The sequence below is a fragment of the Pinus tabuliformis genome, chromosome 3_1 (assembly GCF_031772625.1).
Source record: "Pinus tabuliformis cultivar Carrire ecotype Pingquan chromosome 3_1, CPIR1, whole genome shotgun sequence".
Lineage (NCBI taxonomy): Eukaryota > Viridiplantae > Streptophyta > Pinopsida > Pinales > Pinaceae > Pinus > Pinus tabuliformis.
In genome coordinates, this window is record NC_142301.1 from 324,662,846 (window position 1) to 324,679,201 (window position 16,356).

A 16,356-nucleotide genomic window follows, 5' to 3' on the forward strand; every position below is an offset into this window, starting at 1 on the left:
TTGGCATCATGTAACTGAAGGAGGTTCAACAAGTTCTAAGAAAATATGACAAGGAATTGGAGTCATCATCTAGGTTGCATCTAGGATTTTTAATTTCACATATGGAATACCTACAAATTTTGGGGCAGGAACTCCTAGGATTTTGTGAAATTATGTATGTTAGTTACATTGAATTAACATTTATTTTCGAAAAATGTAAAATCTAATCATTTCCTTGTAATGAAACTTGTAGGAGTAAGGTCATAGCAAGGTTTTTTGATAAACTACGAATATTCATAATTTTATAAAAAGGAATAATTGATTTTTTGCTCCTTATCTTATTGTTATTGATATATTCCAAGGAATGTAATGGATGAAACAATAGAATCACTATGAGAGAAACAAGAGTTAACAATGGTAGTGATGGGCGAACTAAAATGAATGGGTTAGTGCAATGAAGCATAACCAAGTTATAATTAAAAGAAAAAAATATGCAATACCTCTTGTAATGAACCATATATAATTAGTAATTACTAACACAATAAATGACAATAATCCTAACAAATAATGTGCTTATACTTATGTTGTTTATCACTAAGACATTAGACGATTTGTTCAAACTTCAAGAACCATACACCTACACACTATGTAAATATGTCCATGATTAGGTTCATTAAAAAACCTTCATTACAAGGAGCTTTAATAATGGAATTAAGCTTTAACATCATACAAAAACATACACAATTAGAAATTTCCAGTTGGTAAACATACTATCCACTATCTAACTATTTGCAATGTAAGATCAAAGATCAAAATTGAATATTAAACTCAAATACATCTTTGTCCTAGCTACACAAACAAAGATTTATTTTGCTCCCAAATAAATAATACCCCCAAATTACTGAACAAATAAAGCCATCATCTTCAAATGAGATCTTATGTCACCTGCATGATACAAAGACGACCATATCGGGCTAGGTCAACACCCTCACAATCAAAGCCGATCACAAGTTGCCTTTCAGGAGAAGGTTCAAGAAATGCACATGGAAGTTGTGATGCTTCTGTGACAACATGTATAGGTACCAGTGGCAAATGAACCTTCAATTCTTCCATATCATGCTCTGTGATTACAATACCTTTTATGTCATTCACTTGAATGTCACAACTATCCTAATCAAGTAAAAGAAACTTATTCTCATATATTAGAAAAGCACACAATCTTTTAAATGATGACTTGAACATGAAATCATCTGCAAATCAAGGTATTCAAATGCAACATTTGAAAAAGACAGCATAACAAGCATAGCATTTACCATTAGTAGGTAGCAAAATCTATATAACATGGCCAAATTAGAGAAGGCATTTTAAAATATTTATAGAATGCAAAGGATATCCTTTTAGTACATTAAAGTGTATTTAGCACCATGAGGAGCTCAATGGAATATTCAAAAATTCTTTAGTCATTTCATTTAAACATCCTGAACAATTTCTATGAACTAAAGAAACATAAAAATTAATTGTCCATGGGAGAAATAATTTTACAAGTAGGAGAAAAATTACAAGTCATCAAAAACAACATGACACTTTGGAATAAAATAAAATATGATCCCTCACTAAAAAATGGTAGCGTCTCTTTCTGATTTTTTTACTAAAAAGCTGATAATGCATTTGATAAAAAATATTTTTTGTAAATTCATCCAAGCTTGGCAGAATCTACTATATACATTAGCATTTAATATTTGTTTTATGATATTCCCATAACATAAAACGCAAGTTAATCAAGCAATAATGTGTTTTTGCATAGTTTTGCATGGTCAATTTTAGTCACATATATTTGACAAACTCGACAAGTATGATATTGCTAATTTTAAAGCCCTTAACAACTATGACGGTCTTTTAACACAGCTAATTATATCCAAGGCCATATAAAACATCATTTCATTCTACTACTATTTGAATCTGCAATTTTTCACTCCCATCTTTAGCTTGCGGATCTCCAAGATTCTAGAGTATATTGAATTGAAGTACATGTTCTGTTATTCCAGAAGGATGATGCAACTCGAGAATGTTATTGAGGGAGGTTGTTGAGCTAGCTAAAACAATTCCATTTGCAATATCTGATTAGCAGGAATTAAAAAAGTGAAGCACAAAGCTTATAGTAGACCTCTCTACTTTAGAAAAGATCGAGATACAACAAGTTACATGTAGAAGGAGAAGGACAGACAATTAGGCCTAATTTACAAAATTTTCTACATTCTATATCCATAAGGTATTTATTTACTCCTTATAAGTGATGCTTCATCATTACCTAGGAAGAATCATGCTACAATCCACTTTTCGACTTGACTATCTAGAAAAGCTCAAACTTGTTTTTAGCAAAGCTACTACAACAATGTAACTATTCTATCAAAGTCTCCCAAGACTTCACGTAGATCCAAACACACCATCTAGAGTGGGGGGCCTATTAGCACCTACGATTGCATGCTTTAGAATCTCAGCGCCACCTTCGACATCAGCACTTGCATTCATCAATTGGCAGTGGCAATGACTACTCAGATAATTTTGTGATAAATCAGTTCAAGGTACATTTCTATGGACGAAGTTCATCAATGCATCAACAACTTCGCATGGAGTATCAATTTGGCTACTTCCATGCCATTTTCCAATATTGTTATTTTTAGACAAATGCATGCATCCCTTCCAACCAAAATTTTATACTTCAATTATGAATTTTGGTCCATGCAAAATTGCCAACAAGACTTTGAGTTGCATATGAAAATTCCTATCTACATGCATGAAATTTCTAGGGACTACTAATTTTAACAAATGGAGACAGTATTCGCATGTTGAATTTGATGGCATATTCTTGCTCCTTAGTGTCATACAAATCTAATAATCTTATTTCAGAGATATTCAGGATGGTTTTCACGGTTGCATGTTAGTTTCCATTAGATGCAAGCTCATCTCATGATGGTGTGTGGAGTGACGAGATGATGTCTTGATTGCAAATGAATTTCAATGCATAATTGTCTATTTGTAATATTCTCTATTTGTAGCAGTGCCTATTTTTAGCTGTTACTAGTTTTAGTAAGTGTTGCCATGGAATATATTTTGGTACTTGAGCTCATTTGATGAATTTTCTATATTTACCAGTGTTTGTATCAGACAACCTTACGTATAACAAAGTATTGTACATGTATCTAATTTTGAGTAACAGAGCTTCATTTTCAATTTTCCTTTTTTCTAGGAAAGCATTGCTATTTTAGCAACTACTATTTTTAATAGGTTCATACATGTCAAGTACTGATACTAAATCTAAGGTTTCAATTGTTCTACATTCGGATGATATTTTTGCAATTTTTTGACATCATTGCTAATTTTACCAAGTGCAAGGTTCCCTGTGGCATCAGGTTTCCATGTATGATTCACGGTTGTGTTTTCCTTTTCTTTGAACATAAGTTAAATTGTTTTCAAGACATTTATTATTTCGGCAGGGAAAGCATCAACCCACTTAAGAAGATATTCTCAGATTAAAACATCTTATCTTTTGTCTATCCATAATGCTTTTTTTGAAAATTATCTTATTTATTCTTCATGTAGAGTTGAGCGCTCCCTTCCGAAGATATATTCTGCATAAAAAGATTCCTCTTATCCATGCAAGTTGAACACTTCACTTAAAACATGTCTTTGTTAAACGTGCCTTATCCAGTTTGCCTTTTTGAGACTTTATGTTGAGCTTTGTAGCTCGGAAGGTACTTTTAGTCTTGTGTCTTGACTAGAAGGACCTTGATTTGCCTTTTTAGGAGCTTGCATCGACATGCAGAGTGTGAAAGTGAGTTGCGCACATGTTGATGTGTTACATGTGACATGCATGAGATGTGCATGTAAGGCAAGCTAAATTTATGACTTGTACTTCAGTTAAAGTAGAGAGACCTAAAGATAGGATAGTTAACTAAAGTAATGTCACTTATCTTCAGTTAACTTGATGAGCTAATTTTGGCCATCAATCTTAGCTTAGGAAAGTTATAACTTGAGCCTAATGTGAGATGCTAAGAAACATAACAACAGTAGCCCAACATTGAAAGAGGCTTCTCAGTGAGCTTGCTAGTTCCGAGAGAGTGCATTGAGGCTGGTGCTTAGTATTGTATTTTCTCAGTAGGGCCATTATCCCTGGTACAAGAGCCAAAGTAAGTTTTGTGATTAATTTATTAATTAAGAACTGGTAATTAGGCAGAAATTTGTTCGTGTGTGATTCAAATCGAGTAATTTTGCTTCCGCTATATTTTTATGAGGTAGGAATTTGGCCATGCATTCAGTCTGCTTATTAATTGTCGGGAACTGAATACTAGGTGTTGGGTTCTGAAAGTCTAACATGGTATCAAAGCCGAAACTCTAAATTGATATGGGAATCGCAAGAAGTCAAGTTCATATGAGATCGGTAGAGCCAAGTTGGCTCGGATCATACGAACAAACAAACAAACAAAAAATTTCAGGCCGCGAGAGCATTTTTTTTAAAAGTGTCGAGGCAATTATATTTTTTCGTGCTAAGAGAAAAAGATACGTAAAAAAAGGAGGGCCAATTTAAAAATAAATAAATTAAATTAAATTAAAAATTAAAAAAAAAACAACAACAACAACAATATAAAATAAAAACTAGTTTGGTGGTCGACAACCCACCAGCCGTCAGTAGCAGTCGCATGGGACAGCCACCACCAGGCAGCCAGCAAGCCGCCACAGCCACTGGCTAACCAACACCACCAATCAACGTAGGCAGAGAACAACAACAAACTGGGTCACTAACAAGCCGACTACGGGAGATCGAGGTGGATCGAGTTGCGGAGATCGAGTAGGATCAGACAACATCGGGAAAGTTACTGCACAGAATTAGCGTGGCTACGAACGCCAGCAATTGGAACAAGTAACCAAGGAAGCAAAGACTGATACCAAGCCAGAGGCATGAGAAACCAAGCCAATAGTGAACCAAGTTGGCAAGGGTCCAGGGTCTGGTCATTGAGTAGATACTAGGAGTGAGCAGCCAAAAAGGTATGCACGAGCCAACGGTTGTGGAGAATGTGAGCCGCTAGAAGCGACCAACCGACAAATAACAATTGCGTTAGCGGAGGGCCGATTGGCAAAGCAGTCACCAAAACAAATATAGCAAGGGCGTAGAATAAACAGTCGTTGTTAGTCCAGCCATGAGCAGGGAAGTGCGGGGAATGGGGTCAAAGCTGTCGAGTTAGCCACCACCATCTACAGGTGTCATCATGGTGTAAAACTGCAGCAGGGAGTTGCAGTGAGTAGAGGAAGGGAACAATGCGGCAGCAAACGAAGTTGGATTGGACAAAGGGTTGGGGCTGTAGTGGACAGTCGACTCACCAATTCAACAATAAAGACAAAGTGTGTTCATTGGTGGTGGCAGCAAAGGGCCACAATTAAAATTAAAAAAAATATATACTATACTTATGCAGCAGGTTTGAGCAGCATGCAACAAGTCTGTGCAGCGTGCAGAAAGTGAAAAGTTAGTTGTTGGTCAGTTTGACAAAGATGGCTACTGGGCTACGTTATCATGACAGGTTGGACAGTGCATGAAATTTTAGCCCATGGAAGGAGCAAATTGTTATGTTATTTGAGGAGGAGGAGTTGTGGGACATCGTGGAGAAGGTTGTCCCAATTCTTGTCACCTGCAGATCCTACTTAGTTGGCCAAGTTTAATAAGAAGAACATGAAGGCCAAGAGAATAATCCTGGATACTCATGTCACGAGGAAGAAGTATGCCTATGAGATGTTGGCATCCTTAACCAAGTTGTACCATGGTACAAAGCAAAACAAGAAGATGGTGTTAAAAGAGAAACTAAGAAATGCCAAGATGTATGAAACTGACACAATTTCATCATATCTAACCAAGATCACTCAAATCAGGGATGATTTGGCAACAGTGGGGAAACTATATATAGTGAAGAGTTGGTCAGATCAGCCATGAGTGGCTTTCCTCCGAAGTGGGATGCCTTCGTGGATGGGATTGTTGCATAGGAGAATCTGTCCAGTTCGAATAGATTGTGAGATGACTTCATACAAGAGGAGACAAGGAGACGTTCCAAAACTGCAAGCCAACATGATGGAAAGGATAAGGAGGAGAATTTCGCTCTTGCTGGTGTTAGCTCTCTGTAATTTTCCCTAGCTTGAGGAGAGAAATTCAGAGGTAACCACAAACCGCTTAGAAGTTGGAATCTAGCCCTTCCAGCTTCAAAGAGGGCTCTCTCTTCAAATCTTCAATCAATTAGATCGTAAGCTAGGTATGGTGCTCAGAGGGGAATAAATTTTAAAGGTTTGCTGGCAGGAAGGAAGACAGATCCATTGGGCACAGAGTCATGTCAAGTTGATTATTTTTTCCAGTAATAGGATGAAGAGATGAGGGGTCTTCTACAAGGGCAAGGTAAGCAGTCTTGCTAGCGTGAACAAATTAATTCATTGTAAGAAGGTGAGTGGAAGAATGGGGAAAACAACGTATAGAGCATCAAAGTATGGGATGAATTCTAAATGTTGATTTGAGAAGAAAACATAGACTATTTGGTAAACTAATGCAGAGCATTATTAAAATGAATTCTGAGACAAATCTTGGTTTAAGCCAAACTTGAAGACATACATTCAAGATGTGGAAATAACATGAAACAAACTTACAAAATAAGAAAGCACATCACCATCAAGAGTTGACACAGAAATTCCTTCAAAGTCACGCCTCTGTCTTGTTCATTCACTGGAAAAATATTCAAAAAATATGATGCACGCAAAGTCTCTTCTTCTCAAACTTGTCCAACCCTTAGCTTGATCTCAATTACATCATAAATAGGCTAAAACAAATATGTTCCCACCTCTAGGCGTTGAATTCCTCATTATGATTTTTTGTTTCTACCTAATGCAATGAGAATAACACTGCTTTCTAAAAAAAAGGATTGTTTAACTAATCCTTTCCAAGCATATTTACATTAAATTCTCAGTCCAAATCGAGCCTATGAGTCCTAGGATGCCTCATAATATTTACCATAATCATAAAAACAAATTACAAGAGGTTTTGACTTGAATAACTCGGACAAGATGATCACTGTGTGGAAGCGCAGCAACGACATTGCACAACCTCCTAGTTTAGCAAAAACACAGAATAGAAGTGCAGCGACTGATATTTTTTGCTCCTAAACAGTAAGCCGGATTGAGCTGATTTTTTGACAGAAAGTTAATATCATTATAACCCTTCTCCACACCAATTTTGAGCCAACACTGACTCACAGATCTCAAGAAAATCCAAAAATGGTTGTAGATTACGGTGGCTTGTTTCTCGAAAATCGTGAAGCATTTTGACCTGAAATTAAGTGAGCTTATTCATCTCACCCCCATGCATCTACTGTAAAAGTTTCATGGCAAATAGGTACAGGGTTTAAGAGATATGGTGAAAATACGGTGACCGTGTGAAAGCACAGTGCAGAAGCGTAGCGCTCCAAGCTTATACTATCTCTGGCCATCATCTGACACGCTGAGGGTACTAGAATGGCATGGGATCGTCCATACAATGTTTCAAACCCATAAGAAAACTTCTAGGCCGAACACAAACCTTCAAACCCCAAACTTTCTTCTTGCAACAAAAGCGCAGCGCACTTCCATCTTCATGACTTAACCAAACACTGATCTTCCGACTAAGCAAAATGATTTGGAGTTGATCCCGATATTCACAAAAACCTCCTACTTGGACAAAAGTGGCAAAAATCCTGATTCCTCATCAGAATTTGATGCCTTAGTAAAAGCGCAACAGAGAAGCACAGCGAATCCATGGTTGATGTAGCTCCGGTCACTCCCTGAGTTTATTGATTACTATTACACGTGTGAAATGGCCTATACATCATCAACTTCCTCCTTAGAAAGCTCTTTTCATTAAGCAAACCTTCCATCTCTCAAACCTCCACCTACAACCAAAAGTGTAGCGCCTACCCTACCTCTTTTGCACAGCGACCTCCAATCACCATATAGCAAACTTCCGATGGAAAAAATGAAGGCTCTGTGGAATTTCTTGAGGTTAACCATGCATTTGAACTCCCAAGGTGGCTAAATGTGGGCTTCAAGGGTGATGATTGCAACTTTGAACTTGAATGATGAATGCGCAACACTTGGCAAAAGCGCAACGCTATCCTCCAAATTGTTGTACCAATGTGATGTCATGACTAATTGCAATTTGACACTCTAACTGACTTTGTGCCAATGATGATAAGACATAACAACATGACCTCACTCATGATCTTTTGATGAAACTTGACCCTAGACCCACTTAACTCAACCTCTCAAGACATCAATGACTATTTTCATGACTTTTCACACACTTTGACATAATTACATTGAATAATGAAAATTTTATTCTAAACTAAGACCCATAGCTTGATCTTCTACAATATCATAGCAAACCTTTCCACATTTTCCAAATAAACTTGAAAGATAAAACTTGTTTTCTGACTACTATGACTATAGGAAACTAACAGCTGGAAAGGGAAAAGGTAAAGTAAAGGAAAATGGGGGATCTGCTTCCATGAAGGACATGAGCAAAGTGAAGTGCTTTGTGTGTCAAAAGACTAGTCACTATGTGAGCCAGTGTCCACACAAGGAGGAGGATCAGGGGGTTGCATCAACATCAACTGAGGTTGATGACTTTATGGAGAAATTCGAGAAGGAATTTTCTCGACTTACCTGTGTTTCTGACAATAGTACTATTGTGTGTGAGGGCAGCAGGTTATGGCTAGTGGACAGTAGAGTGTCTAGTCACATGACGAGGATGAGGCCAGTGTTCCACAGTCTTTTAGAGACAAGCTCAAACTGCAATGTGAGTTGCGAAGCTAGCACCACGCATGCAATGAAGCGACATGGATGTGTTAAATTCCAACTTGAGTCAGGAGGATTTCTAGAGGTGACAGGGATGTTGTTTATTCCAGGGTTGATGGTACACATGCTCTCAGTATCAGCCTTGGAGGATGTTGGATATAGAGTTTTGTTCTGAGATGGATAGGTGCTTCTATATTCAGAGGGAGGGACCTTGGATGCAGTTGTGATGCTTGGCATCAGACAGGGGCAGTCATACAAATTGTTGGGACAACCTGTGGGTATATCTGAGAGGATCTTGGATACAGGATCAGTGTCAATTGCCAAGAGGGAGCAGGTGGCAAGGAAGAGTGATTCTTCAGATACTGTCAGGAACCTCAGCTAGTATGATACGACATTGATGGATGCTCAAAAGTAAAATCCTTGAAGCATGGTTGGATGTGACAGGTTCTCAGATCAGGTTTCAGGTCAAGTAGCAAGACAGGCTTCAGGTTAGAGGGTTTGAAGACAAATTCAGGTGGAGGAGATTCTTCCAGAAGTACATCCCTCACTAAGAGGGAGTGTTGGGTTTTGTACCTCGAAAAATACTTCTTGTCTTGTGTCTTGACTAGAAGGACCTTGATTTGCCTCGTTAGGAGCTTACATTCGACATGCAAAGTGTGCAGGTGAGTTGCACACATGTTGATGTCTTGTATGACATGCATGAAATATGCATGTAAGGAAAGCTAAATTTATGACTTGTACTTAAGTTAAAGTAGAGAAAGCTAAAGATAGGATAGTTAACTAAAGTAATGTCACTTATCTTCAGTTAACTTGACGAGCTAATTTTGGCCGTCAATCTTAACTTAGGAAAGTTATAAATTGAGCCTAATGTTAGGTGCTAAGACATATAACAACAATAGCACAAGATTGAGAGAGGCTTCTGAGTGAGCGTGTGCTAGGTCAAAGAGAGTGCAATGACACTGGTGATTAGTATTATATGTTCTCAGTTGGGCCATTATCCCTAGTACGGGAGCCCAAGTAAGTTCTTTGATTAATTTGTTAAAGAAGAACTGGTGATTGGGCAGAAATTTGTTTATGTGCGTGATTTAGATCGAGTAATTTTGCTTCCGCTATATTTTTATGAGTTAGGAATCTGGTCGTGTATTCATTCCACTTATTAATTGCTAAAAACCAAATAATTACTTATTAATTGCGAAGAACTGGCATATTGATGCAAGGACATCAGTTGATTCAGGGGCAACAAAAACTAGTCTGAGTATTAGCTCAAGGATAGTAACAATTCACTCAGCTAATGGCTCAACTCATAGGAAATCCAAACATTGTTGGCAACAACAAAACCACCACTCAAGGAAGCGGTAGCCATAACCCCGGTCGTACTGTACACACTAACACTAGGGCAACCAGCAAAAGAAGTTACAGATCGTTACTTTCTCAATTTACAAATAATCAAGCCACGACAACCGAAGAAGTAGTTGAGCCGAATAGACTCTTTGACAAATACTTTCGGGAATATGCAGCACTAGAAGAGAACACTCGAGCAGCCATGACTTTCCAAAAATACAATAACATCATATACAAAAAAAGACCTATGGGGGCTTTTACTGAATCTGTTTTGCATCAAGGTGTTTTTGTAGCTCTCTGCGGCTCGAATCTGAAACGATGGCTAGGGTTTTCGGAAAGATCTGCGCCGCCATCGCACCACAGAACAGAGAAGGGGGCACCAGTGAAACAATGCGCAGTCCCCTTAGGAGATCGATAGCTAGGCTCATCGAATCAGGCGCACGGTCAAGGATTTGGTACTGCATCCAACCAAACAAAAATTACCCTACGGTAAATCTATCCTTGCTCAGGTATTGTTTTGTTGTTCTTGATAATTCCCAATTGTTTTGGCCCGGATCTTCCATCGGGCAGGAATACAATGAATCGAAGCAGACACAACAGAGCCTAGAGATATCCCTTCCTTTCTCGGCCCAGGACATTTCGCTCAGGACGGATTTGGGATATATCTTACTCTGCTTTCGATGTTTCGATGCAGCCATGGTGAAGGCAGAGGTTGGGGGCGCGAAAGCAGCTGTCCCGCATAGGAAATCGAATGAAGGACTGCCGAAATCAACTGCGCAGAGATGGAGTCGGCTTCGCGGCGGGCCAAAGAACAAATCCTTCATGGCAGATCGGCACCTGAAGTTAGATCGACCTCCTTACAGGGGTTTCAACTCGCCTCCAATCAGATCTACACAAGACAAAACACCCAGATTGGGAACGGCTACTACAACAAATGCCATACAGATCGACACGCCCCCCAACCGACCAGATCTCGCAAAGACAGGGTTCCATAGGAGCGATCCACCGCGCAGGGGTACAGATCTGGCTCAACAAAGGCTCCACAGCACCGATCTAAACCATACAGATGCAGATCTGATACAGATCTTCATCAAATTGATTGAAGGAAAACACTATTGCATGCGGCTCAGGAAGGCAACAAGCATCCATGAGTTAAAAAAGGAAATACAGGGCCGCCATGGAATCCCAGAACGATTACAAAACCTCATCTACTCAGGGTACAGTTTGCAAGACAACAAAACCCTGCAGCATTATGGCATAGCTAATGATTCAACCATTAATCTAACCCTCCGACTGCGTGGCGGAAGTTCTGGAATCAGCTCTAAAAATACAGGTTCCTTTCGAGATGCAGTAAAAGGAAAGGGAGAAAAAATGGGAAACAAAGCAGCACCAACAACAGAATTGCCAGGACCCTACATCGTCGAACAAAAGCCAGAATCACCAACTCTTCAAGTATCTATGCCAGAGGTAATTAACCTATACACTGATTTATCAAATACTGCAGTCATATGTAGATTCAATGGCTTCTGGCCAAAAACAGATGCCCTGCATCAATGGATTCACTCAACATGGACACCTAACTGTGAAATTTACCTCTGCCCTAAAGGGTTTTTCATAGTTAGATTTGATACAGAACAGGAAAGAGACAGTATTATCAAACAAGGACCTTGGTTCTGGGGCAGTGCTGGCCTCTTCACAACCCCCTGGTTCTCGGATTTTGATGCTACTACAATGATAGTCTCAACCATGCCTGTATGGGTGAGGCTACACGAGCTCCCACTGCATTTCTGGCATCATAAAGTATTAATCGCCATTGGGAATTCTCTAGGGAAATTCCTAAAAATGGATGAGGACAGAGCAATCAGGGGAATCTTTACATTCGCCAGAATATGCGTAGAAGTGGATTTGAGTCAGGGGCTACCTGACCACATCACGCTAAACTTCAACAATACCCAATGGATACAGCAGCTTGACTACGAAAACACAGCATTCCGATGCAGGAACTGTATGCAGACAGGGCATCTTCAATATGATTGCCCATCAGCTCGAAAGGACCCTAGGAAAACTATAGAAACAACAAAAAAAGCCCAAAGGCTGGCAACACACAAAACCATTGGAAGAAGACGACATCAAGGAGGAACCTACAGAGAACCAGATGGAACCAGAACCTCAAATGGGACGGAAACAAACTCAGGAAGCGAATAACATTTCTACTCATACGGGGCTGATCATTACAGATCTACATCAAGAGTTGCAAATGGAAGTAAGTGGCATAAAGAGAACCCATAGCTCAAAGGGCTCAGAATCAGACAAAGAACACCAAATGAACACCATGGGTGTAACAACCCATTAATAAAATTTTAGACCTTAAACTTTATAAATATATATCTATGTATTAAATTTTATAAAGTATATGGTTAGACCTTATAATATGAATTTATAAAATATATTAATTAACTTTATATCATATATAATTTAAATGTTATGAAATATATTAATTAACTTTATATCATATATAATTTAAATGTTATGAAATATATTACTTAACTTTATATCATATATAATTTAAAGGTTATAAAGTATATCACATAAAACTTTATAGCATTATAGTGAAAACGTTATAAAAAGTATCAGTTATAAAAATGTTATAACATATACAGGAAATGTTATGATCGTAAATATCAACTACCCTAAAAAGAATCTATATATGTATACCAGTTCATTAATAAAGTGCGTGGAACCAGCTAAATATTTATTACAGAGCGCCGAGGACAGTAAGAAAGATCAGGGAGCCATCAATGCGTGGGAGGCGGTGGCTGCAAGTGGGAGGGCGGCCACCGCCAGGCCAGGGAATAAATAGTGGAGGCCTGAACCTGAAGAGGGGGGGAAAAAAACCAGAGAAGTATAGATTCATCAGCAGGAAACCAGGAGAAGGGACTTATCAGTGGAAGAGCTTTAAGTGATCTGAGTTCTGGGCACGGAGGGACAGAGAGCCTCTGTGGAGAGCTTTTCTGGATTGAGCAACCAGGTTGCTCTGTCTGGTTGGGTGGTATTGGCCATCTCGAAATTGGGACAAAACAGCCACGGCATCACCAGCAGCGGGATCGCCAGTTCAGTAGCAGAATCGGAAATCAGTTAGCAGTTCAGGTAGGTGCAGATTACAGTTTTATGCATTATTGTTTTCAAATTTTATGAGTATTCATATGTTTGCTGTAATTCGAAACAAGGGCATTACACATGGTATCAGAGCCCTGTTCAAACCTTCGGGACCTCCCAACCCTACGCTCCTGTACGCTGTAATTTAATTCTGCTGCTGATTCCGCCTTCTAGTCGCTCAAGAATCCCCTTCTAACTCTGCCTCAAGGCCTGCGACTATCTCAAGAGGTTCGGTCTACCTCAATAAACAATCAGAGAACCTTCAAGCAATTACCCTGAGATCGAAAGCCAGGCCGGCAAGTAAATAACGAGACCGAACCTGACCGGGTCTCTAGGGTCTCTTTTCCAATCACATTTAAATCCAGGAACACCTCCGCGATGAGACGTAGAGGATTTTGGTGAAATTTTGCACTTGGTTATTGAAAGACAATGAAAATCCAAATTTTAAAAATAGGGATAGACCAATTTAAATGAACGATAATGCATTTCATCCTCTACGTGGATAAAAGCCGCAGGGGATTTACGCGCAGCGGAAGCCAGAGATTTCCGATGGTGGCGGAGTCCCCACGGAAACACCTTGCTCCGTCTTATATGCCTAGTGCACATCCTATTTAGGCGGCTCGCAACATATACATACAGTTGAAATAAATCTGGGAGCATCTCACCCAATAAAGAGAGTCAAATCCATACCGATAATACGTCATTTCCTCCATTCATTTTCGGGAAAACCAAGGGCCACCGCATTCTGGATCTCATTTTCTTTCAGAACCTCTGGCCTGAGCATGTGCGTTTGCGGAGTTACGGCTTATGATTACAGTCATATTGGCCATGCTCGAGTTTATGTTACATTCGATATCCTTGCTGTGGCCGCATATTTACTTCGAGTGGGTCGATTTTACTAAATCAGAGTGAATATCCCGGTCCCCTAAAGTAGAAGCCTAAAATGAGATTCAAATTCAAAAAAAAAAATATTTCCAGTCAGTGTTTTGAGTCTCGACTTGTGCTTTGATAGGACATCATCTGCAGTTAAATATTTGGCCATGAATATTCTCGTTTCTCGGAGCATTGGCTTGTTATTCGTTATATGGTCTTTATTTCTTTCACTTTCTTTCTTGTCTTTCATTTCTGTCCTCATTGCCGATTGAATTTCTTCTATCTGTTTCCATTTTCTCTCGGTAATCCCAGCTTCTTTGATGATTTGACTTCTCCTTCTTGGTAGCTTTACAATATTGCATTGATATATGATTCTTTTTTAATATGTTTCTAGCTTTGTTTCTTTTGCACGCAGTGTTCAGACATCTTAGTTCTCCCTAAATATTATACATGACATATTTGACATTCTCATTAATAGCTTTTGTTTCTGATGGATTGTGCAACCGCAAGCAAAATACCCCCCTTTTCTCTGCCGGGATTTTCTTAAAATCTCAACAGAATGACCATGCACTTGCTTTTACTTGTGCTGATTGCTTGGGCTCTGCACTTATGGTTTTATAAGTTATCAGTTCGAAGCATTTTTGAAGGATACGGTGGATATTCATTTCTGCTGGAGGTGCCGTTTTGCTAGTCAGTTTTATAGGACTGATGCCTTTTGGCAATTCTCTGCACGCCTATAGTGATTTTTTCCTGTATTATATTTACTCTACACTGGCAATGTGTATATACTATATATGGAACATACATATGGAAATAAGTTGAAACTTAACAGAAAATTCAGACCCAAATCGTATGGATAGATATGATTTTCTTTAACTTGGGATTTTACAAATTTAAAGCAGCTTAAAGCTTTAACATTTCTGCATCATAACCTAGACTCCGTTTAGTAGTAGTTTCTACTATATAGTTTTGTCACTACCATCATTTTAATAAATCTCAGTCAGCTAATAAGCATACAAAAGCATCATTTCAGGCATCTTTACCTTTAAAAATCTCTCAGTACTTCAGAGGTTTTTCGTTGTCAATTGAATCTACTAGTATTGACAGGAAACCTTCATATTGCAGAATGTTTACATTCCAACTATCTTTATTGTTTTCTTTTGAAAGGGGTATTTTAAAAAGGCCATTTTACCGTTTTAGTATGCTGTACTGAGGCTCAATGTTGGGGTGCCCAACAAAATTATAGGGGAAATCACAGTAGACAACAGCAAACACGATATTGGAAGCCTCGCCCAAATATATTAAATAGCAAATATGTAGTAATATTAAATCACAGTTAAACAATAACTGCTATTACATGAAGATAGAAAAGTCAGATTGAAAACAAAAAAAAAAAAATTGTTAGTAATATTAATTGCAAGAGGGGTCGAGATATCCCTGATTAGCAAGGGAGGCAACGATAAGAATAAAGACAATAACAACGGTAAAATAAATACTAATGGTATTCAGCATTTCATTTGATAGCTGGTTCTAAAGCACCAACAGCAGATTTCTCCAGTGGTATTTGTAAAAATATACAGTACATTAAGATTCAAGACTGAGATTTTTCAATGTGTGGATGCCAACTCAGGCCGATTTTGGCCAAAATAGTCTTTGAAAAACTAAATTTCATCTCTAAGCCTGCTTTTAGCCAATTTAAATTTAGAGGAATCTTAAAATAGACGGTTATCATTCTGGATGAATGCCATATACTTAAATAAATTAAGTTTAGCAATTAAATTGAGTATGCATAATGGTAGCCATTAATGTAAGCATGCATCAGTACATTTTATTCTCAGAAAAGATAAAAACTATATGTTATAATAGTGGTTCATGTTTTAATCCGTGGCCAGCTCATATCACACATTAGGTGTTCAATATTAATATATCAAACTGTTGTGAAATAATATATATTTTAATGTGCTATAAAAGTGCCTCAAATTCCTCTGCCCAGAGCAACTGTAGTGTTGATCTGTGCAAGCATTAAAATCAGTGCTCACCTGTATAAGGGTGTGACATTCTGCCCTTAGGTTTTTGTCATGGCAGGAAACCAATAAGTTAGCACACTTCCATCACCTGAAGGGAGAACTACTTCTGAGTTGATTACTTCTG

At 38.4% G+C, this 16,356-nt stretch overlaps 1 protein-coding gene across 3 annotated transcripts in view; it reads right to left on the bottom strand.

The window, feature by feature from the left end:
- The window catches only part of LOC149187085 (3'-5' exonuclease domain-containing protein / K homology domain-containing protein / KH domain-containing protein), a 290,743-nt gene that overhangs the window by 178,442 nt on the left and 95,945 nt on the right, over positions 1–16,356 (bottom strand). For all 3 annotated transcript variants that reach the window (XM_089411279.1, XM_089411278.1, XM_089411280.1), the window contains exon 2: positions 925–1,100. In XM_089411279.1, the coding sequence (XP_089267405.1) occupies positions 925–1,100 (176 nt within the window). The remainder of the gene's footprint in view (positions 1–924; positions 1,101–16,356) is intronic.